General features: G+C 41.2%; 1 protein-coding gene across 3 annotated transcripts in view; it reads left to right on the top strand.

The window, feature by feature from the left end:
- e2f3 (E2F transcription factor 3) overlaps positions 1-7,458 on the top strand; it is a 9,045-nt gene extending 1,587 nt beyond the window's left edge. For 2 of the 3 annotated variants that reach the window (XM_028598160.1, XM_028598161.1), the window contains exons 2-7: positions 806-917; positions 2,662-2,902; positions 3,429-3,560; positions 4,032-4,146; positions 4,404-4,599; positions 6,705-7,458. In XM_028598160.1, the coding sequence (XP_028453961.1) occupies positions 806-917; positions 2,662-2,902; positions 3,429-3,560; positions 4,032-4,146; positions 4,404-4,599; positions 6,705-6,985 (1,077 nt within the window). In that variant the 3' untranslated portion in view covers positions 6,986-7,458. Of the gene's footprint in view, positions 385-805; positions 918-2,661; positions 2,903-3,428; positions 3,561-4,031; positions 4,147-4,403; positions 4,600-6,704 lie in introns of all 3 variants that reach the window. The other variant, XM_028598162.1, reaches the window with a different exon arrangement.
- The last annotated feature ends 4,441 nt before the right edge of the window (positions 7,459-11,899 follow it).

Below are 11,899 nucleotides of genomic sequence, written 5' to 3'. Positions count from 1 at the left end.
GACTGTGGATCTGTTTGTTTGGTACTTTCGATACTAGCCAACATTTTGACAACCTTACTGATCTTTATAGCTGACAGCATACAAATGATTTTGAGTGTTACGCTATGGATATAATTATGTCCCACCTTAATTTCCTGATGAGGATTGTCTTACCATAGTCTGTCAAAAATGTAATTTGAATTGCCTACTTTTATTTTGAAGGCGGATTTGTGAAGCTTCGACTACATTTATGTATTTCCGGTAACTTTACACTTGTTTTACCTTGGCTGAGGCATCACACCGCGCCTTGTCGAAAACATACTTTTGCACACTTTGGTCTTCGAGTGCACACGCTGACAGCGCTCTTTAACAGTCGAGGTGCTGTGGGATTACACTGTTAAGGAGGTAACTGTAAATTCCACTGTATTAATTACTGCCAGAAGCAAACTACTACTTGGGCCTTGGGTGAGCATGGGAGGGGGATGGGGAGATGTTGTTCCAACTAGCTAAACACACTGGTGAGGGAAGCTATCTTCTGTCCCAACCCCCAGGTAATGACAGTCTTCAGTAACTATGATTAGCCAGCTCCAGATGGCAAGATCAACTTTAGTTAACGCAGAGACCCATTCAATGCTTCTAATTACCTGCAGATCAAGTCACAAGTGAATACAATGGGTTCATGGCAAGTTTATACTGTATTATTGGCCAAAATGGCTGCCCTGTTAGCCACGTGATTCAGTGAAGATAATTGCAAACTAAAAGTCTAAGTTGCATGCTATTGTAATACAAAGCATTTTACCTGTACATGCTGCTGCTTTTCACTCAGGCAAAGAGAAGGCTGGAGCTGGAAGCCGCAGATCCCCAGGACCTCCAGGATGGTGGCTGGACCGCCAAAGCCAAAAAGCCGATGGCCTCTCTGTCCCACACAGGAGAAAAGGGTAGGACTTTTTACCATAAGAGCCAGTGTTCCATTTCTCGCCAAAAGAAGTAGTAGATACCAGCCTGCGCTGTGCTATTTTGTGTCAAACTGTCAAGCGCTTGACCTGTAGTGTTGAGTCTGTAAACGAATAAACACACAGTCAAGTTAGTAGAGCAATGATGCCGTGATGTTTTTGAGGTTTATCGAAGTGATGTTTGTTGGTGTCTTAAACATATTCTCCAAAGTGGTGGTGACGGAGTTAAATGGCCTTGTGAGCTGATTTGCGTTTGTGCTAGGGCTGCAACTAACGCTTATTTTCATGGTCGATTAATCTGTCGATTTATTTTCTCTATTAATCGATTAGTTGTTTGGTTTATAAAATGTCAGAAAATGGTGAAACATGTGGATCAGTGTTTCCCAAAAGCTCAAGATGACGTCCTCAAATGTCTTGTTTTGTCCACAACTCAAAGATATTCAGTTTACTGTCACAGAGGAGCAGTGTCGGGAGTAACGGCGTTTTCAGTAACTGAGTAATCTAATTAATTATTTTTCCCATCGTTGCAACGCCGTTATCGTTACTGAGAATTTAAAGTGGGGCGTTACTACAATTTGGTTGAATGAAGCGCGAGGTGAAGGTGTCAGGCTTTGGCTACACACCAGCTGCCTGGAGAGACCTCGATTTTTCGGGCCAGCAACAGGTGACCAAGGCCGAGCTGAACCCAATGATTGCAAGGTATGTTGTTGAAAACATGCTACCCCGGTCCACTGTGGAGTCTGAGTCATTCAGAGCTATCCTAAATACCAAATGTTCTAAAATACTGTATATAGTGTTTGTATTCTTTAATCAGTTAATATAAACAAATTTGAAGATGTTATAGAACGTAATAGCGTTATAGAACATAAAAAATAACGTCACAGTTACTTTGCTGGGTAACTAATTACTTTTACAATGTGGTAACTGAGTTACTAATTGAATTACTTTTTGGGAGAAGTAATTTGTAACTGTAACTAATTACTTTTTTAAAGTAAGATGACCAACACTGCAGAGGAGAGAAGAAACTAGAAAATATTCACATTTAACAAGCTGGGATCAAAGCATTTTTTTTACTTTTTGTCTTAAAAAATTACTCAAACCGACTAATCGATTATCTAAATAGTTGGCGATTTAATTTAAAAGTTGATAACTAATCGATTAATCTTTTCTAGCTCTAGTTTGTGCAGCTCAAAATTCACTTGATTCTTCATGTGTGCTATCCAGCGCCACTTTTCAGTGTTGTTTGTGAAATACTTCTAGTCTAGAGTTTTCCAAAGTTGCTTTTAGTCTGCTCTGTTTTTCTGAAGACCCTGGATCTGTTCATCACTTCACCTCCGAGAGGTTCCCAATACAATTTTTCTTCTTCTTTCTCTCGCCATATTACCAGTGAAACATTGGTAGACTGCTGAATTATGGTCCTGCTATTCATTTGCATAACTTTTACATCATATTCTCACTGAGTGTCTGGTTTAAAATAAAATTAGGAAATTTATGATGGAGAAACAATGTCTAATATCATATGGCATTGAAAGTTGAAACCCGTAGGGTAACCCACTCCTTGTTCAGCGCAGTGGCAACAGAAGAATGGCAAATGTTAGAAGGGATATCATCAAAATAAGGACATTACAATATGGCATATTAGAACAGATATATAGAAATCATTAAAGGCTCTTAGAAGAATTCTCACCTGTTGTTTTTTTTTTTTTTTTTTTTTTTTTTTTTTTTGCAGCTCCCGCCCCCAATCCCATAGCACGCAAGTCCCTGTTCGAGAAGACGCGCTACGACACTTCGCTCGGCTTCTTGACGCAGAGGTTTGCGGAGATGCTGCGCCGCTCCGCTGACGGGGTGTTGGACCTCAACCTAGTCGCCCAGGAGCTCAATGCGCCTAAGAGACGCGTCTACGACGTCACCAATGTCCTGGAAGGGATCCAGCTCATCAAAAAGAAGTCTAAAAACTTCGTGGAGTGGTTGTAAGTATGAGTGGTAGTGTGTGCTTTTTGGAAAAGAGCTTGTTGTACAACGCATATGTGCACATTATGGCGGCTGAAGCTTTATTGGTACATTTTGCTGAGAATATTAATCATTATTTAACAATATTAATCATTATTTAACAAACATGTTGGTCCATCTATACATTACTATATATATATATATTTTTTTTTATTATTATTTTTACAAGTCGTGTGTAACTCTACCTTTTTAAAGACGGTACCAGCTGCTGGTGGATACTTGGCGTTCAGCTTTTTAGATGTCAGACTTCATTTATTGTGTGACTGTATTATTCTACGTACATTTAGCCGTATTGTTTTTCTCAGTTGTGTTATTCTTAATTTCCTCATGATCATTAAAATTTGAGTTGTGTGTGTGTGTGTGTGTGTGTGTGTGTGTGTGTGTGTGTGTGTGTGTGTGTGTGTGTGTGTGTGTGTGTGTGTGTGTGTGTGTGTGTGTGTGTGTGTGTGTGTGTGTGTGTGTGTGTGTGTGTGTGTGTACGCACAGGGGTGGTCAGATGACCGTGGACCTAGATCAAGAGCTGAAGACTCTGGTTGAGGAGGAGAGGAGGCTGGACGAGCTGATCCAAATCTGTACGCGGCAGGTTCACCAGCTGTGTGAGAACCGGAGCAGTCAGAAATATCCTTGGGCTATAATTTCAGCTTCACTTTGTACTGTTGTTGTCACCCAAATTGACCGATTGAGGTCAAATAGGTGTTCCCCAAGCGTTATGTGAAAAGCATTATTGGTGGGGTGTCTAAAGGCCAATCCAAACTAGCATTTATTTATGTTTCAGTGTGCATTGGAAGCATGAATGCCTCCCACCCTATCCACCGCTGTTGTACCTATGATGTGAATTTTGGGTTTAGTCCTTGAGTGTATCCCCAGCTGTACACAAACACATCCAGGTTGATTGTATTCCTTGCAACTGAAAAGAATGAAATGCCGAACATTGCAGCACAATAAACGTGTGGGAGTATTAGCAGACTGCGGGCATCTCATTCTTTTCAGTTGTATCCAGCCCCTTTTTGCCCTGCACCTCACCGGTGGGGGATGTGCACACTACCGCTGCTGCTCTACGTGATTATATCCCTTAACCGTGAGGATCACATTTGCCTATTTGACTTACGAGGATGTCCAAAGGATTCCCAGCATGAAAGAACAGACTGTGATCGTGATCAAAGCCCCTGCCGAGACAAAACTGGAGGTGCCACACCCAGAAGAGGTATATAAAAAAAAAAACACACACATAATAAGTTATTATTTAATTTTATTTTGCAATGACATATTTTAACTTGAAACCCCAATCAAACAATACAGTATGGTTTAATGCTTTAGTTTTTCTGATGCAGCATTGGCTCAAATTAAATTATGTTCTTGCCAATATCCTCCCAAGACACCGTTCACTGTTAAGTGTCTGCTGCTAGCTCCTATTCATAGACCAGTCAATAAAAGCACTTTGTCTACTTCCGCTATGTTCAGAGCCTTCAGGTCCACCTCAGCAGCACACAGGGACCCATTGAGGTGTTCCTCTGCTCCGATGACCCCATCCCTATGGAAGCCACAGACAGCTCTGTGGCCAACGATGCCAATAGCTGCCACTTAGACTCGTCCGCCGATGGGAACAACTCCGCCCCCCTTGTGCCTTACTCGTGCTTCGTCCAGGTGTCTTCCAAAGGTGAGTCTGGCACTTGCAACATCCCACGGTCTGTCTCAAACAGGTACTTTTGTTGCCACAGAGGAGGAAGCCACCACCCACGGGCTTTTCCCCAAACAGGAACCTTTTGATAAGATGACGCAGGGTTTCCTACAGGTTGAGAATTGACTTGTGGTGATGGGTGGCACGGCATGTGATAGCTGGCTTCAGTTAGAAACTAGTCAAACAAAGGTTTATGAACTATTTATTGGAAAAATTACTACATAAAATAATTTAGAAAGACTAAGACTCAAACTATTTACATGTTAAACAAACCAAGCTAGAACATGATGCAGATGGAGTGTAGCTGTGCTTTTTCAACTAAATCTGGTTGGTTTGTCAAATAAAATGTATGCTTCAGCAGATAAAATAGCAGATTAACGTTACCCAGAGCTGACATGTTGACAAACCCTAAATACCATTCTGTGATCCGTACAGAAAGGTACATGTTATTGTAAATCTCAACACTATGCACACGTCATGTCTCCTCTTAAAACTCCTTTAAATCATATTACACTAAGGCTATCCAAAGTTAATTCTGTTCTTGATCATTGTTCATTTTTAAAAGCATTTTTAATCTGTGTTTTGGGGATCCTGATAATGTTAAACACACCGTTTTGTACTTTACATGTCTGTGTTGCATTCATTAAGTTGTCATCTGAATAGTTTCCTGTCATTCAAAGAACTCTTGATTGTATTATAAAACTTTGACAGCACACTTAATAAAATGTTGGGTTTTCTTCGGGCTCTCAATGTGGCATCATGACTTTGCGTGAACATACACACCAGTTTCCTAAAGCCACGTGGCGTGTTATTTGTACGCATTTTCAGCTGTATGTCTACGCTGTATACAGCGGACGGCAGTCTGCAACGTCACAGCGTAAACAGCCACGGCACTTTCTAAAGCCACGTAGCGTGTTATCGCGAGACTACAGTTGGAAACGTCACACGTGGGTTGGGTTGAAAAGAGAAACTGTTTGGGATTAGGAAAAGAAGAACGGGATTAGGGTTAGGAAAAGGACAAACATGGAAAGGCAACCTCACACGATGGAAACGCCACACGCCTTGTGTTTTACCCATCCGCCACCTCAACCAACCTCCCTACGCGGATTTCCAGTCTTTCACACGGCGTCAATTCACACGCAATCGCAATGTAATGTAACTCAATGGAGGCCAAACGGCGTTGATAAACACGCTCAAAAACGAGTATGCGCCTTGATAACACGCCAACAAAGGCATACGAATTCATATGTCATACATACGCCACTTCATGAGATCAGTCTGGGGCTCGAGAGCATAAATAACGTTACAGTTAATGGCTACGGGCAAGGCGAGAACGTTACCTGAAGGCTCGGTTAGCAACGATTAGCTCCAGTTAACTCCAAATATAACAAGCGGAACACACTTCCGCGGAGAGACTGTAAATGACGTTTGGGGAGCTTTCACAGCGGTGTGGCCGCAGCGTTTTTACGGTTTATCAGTACAGTTATTCCCACAGGAAGCCACAACACCGCAAGTAGCATGCGCTACTACTAAAGCTTGATTTATGTGTATACCGTGGTAAGAAAGCACAGGGGAGACACTTTGTTTCTCTCACGATGACTCTAGAGTCGCTACTCGCTCCGAAGCTACTCACCGTCACTCTCTCACTTCTCCCTCGCTCTCCCACACACACACTCACTCGACGCACACACGAACGCACAAGTACAAACTTCACTTACGCTCTCCACGGAGCCTCCGCAGAACCATAAATCACGCGTAATGTGCTACTAACGTAAGCCTGGCTCTGAAGAGCCGAAAGTGAATTATTGATGCTGTGACTTCACGAGTGGGAGGGGCTGGAGGCCGCTGGTCTGTGTGCTGTAACATTACACCTTTTGATGGAAAAAGAAATGTAATGCAAAATGTGATTTTTGTCTACCTGGACGGGTATCAATGTATGGGAAACACCGGCTGATGTGTTTAGTTCCAAGCCTGCTTCTAGATTGTTGGCTCACATTTGCTTTGGGGGTTTTAAAACATTCACCGCTCATCTTTTTTTTCCTTCCTCCATGTCTCCTTATCCACACCCCCCATTATCTTCCCAGACAATGATAACCGCACTCTCGGAATCGGTAGTACCTCCAACCCGCTGTACCAGCCGACGCAACACTCCTCGCCAGTTACTGTCACCCCCGTCTCCCCCATGCACACCTCCCTCCAACCCCCTTGTGAAGATCAGCAAAGCTTTGTCGGCCTCACTCCACCTCTAGGGTTCTCTCTTGGTGGGGATGAGTACCTCACGAGCCTGGCTGAGGATGAGGGCATCACTGACCTCTTCTCTTCTTATGACCTGGAACAATTGCCCCTGGATATGCCCCGTCCCTAAGCAGCTGTTTTGGAAATTCAATAATTTTGGAGGCAATTGCCGTTTTCTCACAAACTGGATACCAAGGGGATACAATAAAAGAACAAAGGGCTGAGCCGTATGTAGGTTTTCTATATTTGCCTATCCTGGACGGATGTGACTGGGATTTCCTGACACTCAGGTATGTGGAGGAGTGAGATCTTGTTATGGCTTCCTTGTTGTCTTCAGGACTTGGACTGACGTGCATGCTGTTATACAAACTACTTTGTTTCAGAGCTTTAATCTGTTGCATGGTTGGGTGTCCTTAAGTGTCCTTCTCAAAGGTCTGAGTATTTCTGTCTCAACACAGGACTCGTTCTTGACCATTGGCCATGTCAGTGGGAAGATGCCGTTTTGTATTGTGATCACATAGCCTTCACAACAAAGCCTGATGATTGAGACACCCATTTAGTGTCAAGAAGTGTTGATTAAAAGCATTAAAACAATGCAAAGAACCCACATGTCTTGTCTTGACTCTGCTACAGGAGATCCACTAATCCAACTTTTTCTCACCAATTTTAATACCTAAACTCAGGGTATCTGCTGATATGGAGTATAAAATCTGTTAACCTCTGTGTGGAATTCAATGGAATCATTTTTATGTAAGGTAACACAAAGCCAATAATTGCTGTGGCACTAAAAACTGAGTTGGTGGCACCGGAATAACTGAATGAATGTGTGAATAATCGAACATTGGATACACTGAATTTGATAATGACACTGACACTCTCGCCATAAGATGTAATATTGATCGGTGACTGCTGGTACAAGCTCCATTTATTATGGTAAGTATCGTCTCAGTCTCCAGTTGTGGCTTCATGGTTTCCTCGAGGCTCTAGTGGCTTTTACAACAAGTGGAATTTTGTAGATGCAGACTTGATTCACACAAAACGTTCATAGAGTTCCCCAAAGTTTGTCATTTAACTTTTTTTTTTATTTATTTTTTTTATTCTTTTGTGGGGAGTGGTTTGTCTAGATTGTAACAATACTTGCTGACTATTACGGTGAAACTCAATCTCAAGTTGCATGTACCCGTTGTAATGTTGAGGCGAGTGACTTGTGCAGGTACTGTAAGGCAGCTTGTCTTCACCATGTAGCTGTTTAAAGGCATGGAATCGTCTACTGACGACACACTGAACAACTGACTCTTCTTTGTGTGTGTACTTGATTGCGGAGAAATTGAAACTGTGCGATCCGTGTCAGGTGAGCACAGCTCTGTCAATTTAGGTAGGTGTAAATTGAGGCCATCAAACTGAAAATAAAGCGTAACATTTAGTGGTCTCAAGTCAGTATTTGTGAAACTGCTGTGGATAATTTTGTTTTTCTCACTCGTTTGTTTTTATAATTTCTTCATTTAAAAAAAAAAAGCAAATGTGGACATTATCAGCATGCAGTTTAAGATTTCTGCCACTTTTGATCTTAGCAATTAAAATCCACTACGAGGAGCTGAACAGCGAACTGTTGAAATCCAAGCTCTTTTAATGTATTCTTTTAATAGCTTCATCTACCCCAGTAAGTTCCTATTTAGCCACAGACCGTTGTAATCTGTTCCTGTTTGTGGTTCAAATAACCGTAACATGACTATGAAGGTTAACACGTGGACCATAAGCGTTTTCATAAAATGTCTAATCTAGAGGTTTCATGTCATCCATTTTCCTGTCGCTCTCAATGACCTTAGATGCTTCCTTACTTGAAAAACCACTCTGTGTTACAAATATGCGTGCAATTTATGCCTCATGCACTTTGTTTTAAAAAAATTTTAAAAAGGGGATGAAGACCTTAAGGGCTAATTAACTCTCAGGTAGTTTTAAGTACATGCATCAACGGGCTGCAGGTCGGAATTAAACCTGCTGCACCGAGGGCTGAGCCTCTGTACATAGGGTGTCACCTCTACCAGAAGAGCTACCCAGGCGCCCTGATTCCTCCTTTCTTCTCTTTCTCATAAAGCTAGGTTTTCCACTACTCGAGTGCAGTTTTAATGTAGTATTTGACCACCGTGCTACATTGACCTCAATACTTATCTGTAATCTTTGACCAGTCATCATTCACGTTTTGTGTTCTTCAATCTACTCTCAAGATCAGTTTTTGTGGTAACCATATGAACAAAAATTAATAAAATGTGTTTGGTAACAAAGTGCATAGCATTGTTTTCACCAGCGGTGATTGGCTGAGTGAGAAGGTAGTTAGATTACTTACACATTTTTCTTTTTTTTTTTTATAGCGGTCTACTGGCTGAAACCGTGATAAGTAGCAAAGAAAACCAATTATTTTGAAGGAAATGCTTTTTGAACTGCCAGATGTGTTTTACTTTATACATTTAACAGACCAATGTATTACTAGATGATCAAAAAAAGAATACATGTACAGTATGATAATGGTTAATAAAGCAAATTGTAAATTATTAGGATTAGTTTGTTTATTAACTAGATGTTGGTTTACATTGCAATTTTTAAGGGGGAACTGTGCCCATTTTCAAAATTCATGCGTTATTCCTACATGACACTTCCAAAAATATTAGTAAACATGAACAGGTCTTCCAAATCCAAAACCTAGAGTGGAAAACTTTGTTTTTGTGTCATTAAGTTTAACTTTGATGTCATTAAGTTTAAAGTGTGGAAGTCTTCTATAGACAATGAATTGAAAGAAATGTAAAATTAAAATTTTATTTATTTTTTTATTCAAGTTAATTACCTTTTTAGAAATCTAAACTGGTGCAATTTTTTTTAAAGAATTTTTTTGGGCTTTTCCGCCTTTATTTTGACAGGGCAGCTAGGTGAAAAAAGAGAGAGAGAGAAGACACGCAGGAAATCGTCAAAGGTCAGATCTGAACCCTGCACCTCTGCGTCGAGGCATAAACTTCTCAGTATATGTGCGCCTGCTCTACCCACTGAGCCAACCCGGCCACACTAAACAGGTGCAGTTTAACCACTGCTACATGAACACATCTAAAGCATTTGACTAGACAAGATACTACAGCTAGAAAAGATTAGTGAAAATCCCACTTTCTAACATTTCCAAGTGTCCTAGTACAGACTTTACCACCTAACTTACCTGCAGTTACTCTAGCTGACTCTGTTGCCATATATATGGAGACACTAGGAGGCAGTGTGAGCCCACCGAATCCCTGCCACAGTCACAACTGTGATGTTTTGAAACTTATGTGATTGAAGTGTTACCCATCTCTTTCTGGGAATTTTAATATGAGTTTGGCATCAAGTAGATACATTTATCAGTCTAGTTCGCTGCCATGTCAAAACATGACAATGGGAATGTTTAATGTTCAAATTCAACCAAGAGGAAGGCTCAAGCCAATATGCGTTAAGTGTATTTTTTTTTTTTGTCTTGCCCTGTTAATGAAAGGCCTTTCATCACTTTTTGTAGCCAACCTTGAGTGCCTGGACAGGTTTTGTTTTTTAATGACTTTTTATGGTCATGATTCATCCTCTTTTCCATGACAGTGGACATGTTTATTGCTCAACTACATCAGTGGAGAAAACTTTAAAAAGAAGTAGGCTCCTCAAATTAAACACCAGTGTGTAATGTTTAGTTTCAGCTACACATTACCTCCTGAGCTAGTAGGGCTACAGCAGGACAGACACCTGCTGACATGGTGATGTAATGTGACCATTTGTGCTCTCCTTGATGTCCAAACCTTTTAGGCATTACTGCTGATGATTGGAAGATCAGGTCTACGTGCTGAAGAAAAGACCCCGAAAATAAACCAAATACATCCCCTTTAGGCAGCAATAGAGAACCGAAGACTGGAAAACAAGTTTTACTGACATCATTGGTTCTGCTGACCTGATTACCATTCCTTTAGCCTTTTTACTGTACATAGCCAGGTTAGTGTATATAGGATAGTTTTGACCAATTATGGCGGATATACAGTATTTGTCTGGCTATAATAATTTGTGTAAACAGGACACAGATTCAAATTTATGACACAATAGTAAAGATGAAATCTGTATCTATACTTTTCAGCAGAAGACTGGTTGGTTGTTTGGGAATGTAGTCATTAGCCCAGATGGCATTTATTGCCAGTTGATAATGCAAAAAAAAGGCATGTAAAATATTCTTCATATGTTTAAAAAAAAAAAAAAAGAGTCTGAACTTAAAACTTCCAATTTTTCTTGTATACATTCACATCCACAGCTTGTAATTTTTCTCCTATCTCTTTCCTATATAGAATACAACTATCCCCATTTTTGCTTCTCTTTGTCTGAGCCACAGCATCTTAGAAAAACACATCAGCGCCCTCAACATGATGATGTAATCGGTCGGCAGCCTGCAGCATCCGGACTCGTCCATGGATGGCAGTGTTGCACCTCAAAACCCCACGTAAACCCATTCAACCCAGTTCCACACCAGTTGTGAGCACACACACTTTGAGTTCATGAAGAGTCACTGGATCACCGCTATTATTGATTCATGTGTGTGTTTCTGTTGTTTTTCCTGTCCTCTCTGTGCTACAAAGATTTGCACGTGAAAAAAATAAATAAATAAACCAAAGTGAATATTGAATTGGTTCATATCGAATCAGGCCTGACGTCAGCACGTCCCGTCTCACGAGGGCTCAGTTAAAGATCAGTCAATATAGCTGTCAATCAGCCAATCAATCGCTCAATAAATTTTCATTTTTGGAGTGCTTTTCCCCGTTGCCTACAAGCAAATGACGTACAGTGGGAGGTTTTAAAGCGCTGAACAAAATACACAGATGGCTGGGGTTAAAGGGCGACACAGGACTAAGTCACCACTTAAGACTTGGCCCCTCAGGGGGTTTAGGAGTGACTTGGAGCAAGTGCAATCCACTCTGAAAGTGAAGCTCGATAGGCTGGTCCAGCTGTCTCCTCTCCCTAAAACACAGCACTTGTTTCTACGCGGCGCGCTCTTCAGCCA

Source organism: Perca flavescens, chromosome 14 (genome assembly GCF_004354835.1).
Source record: "Perca flavescens isolate YP-PL-M2 chromosome 14, PFLA_1.0, whole genome shotgun sequence".
NCBI lineage: Eukaryota > Metazoa > Chordata > Actinopteri > Perciformes > Percidae > Perca > Perca flavescens.
Note: the sequence above shows the minus strand (reverse complement) of the source record. Positions and strands in the feature narration are given on the sequence as shown.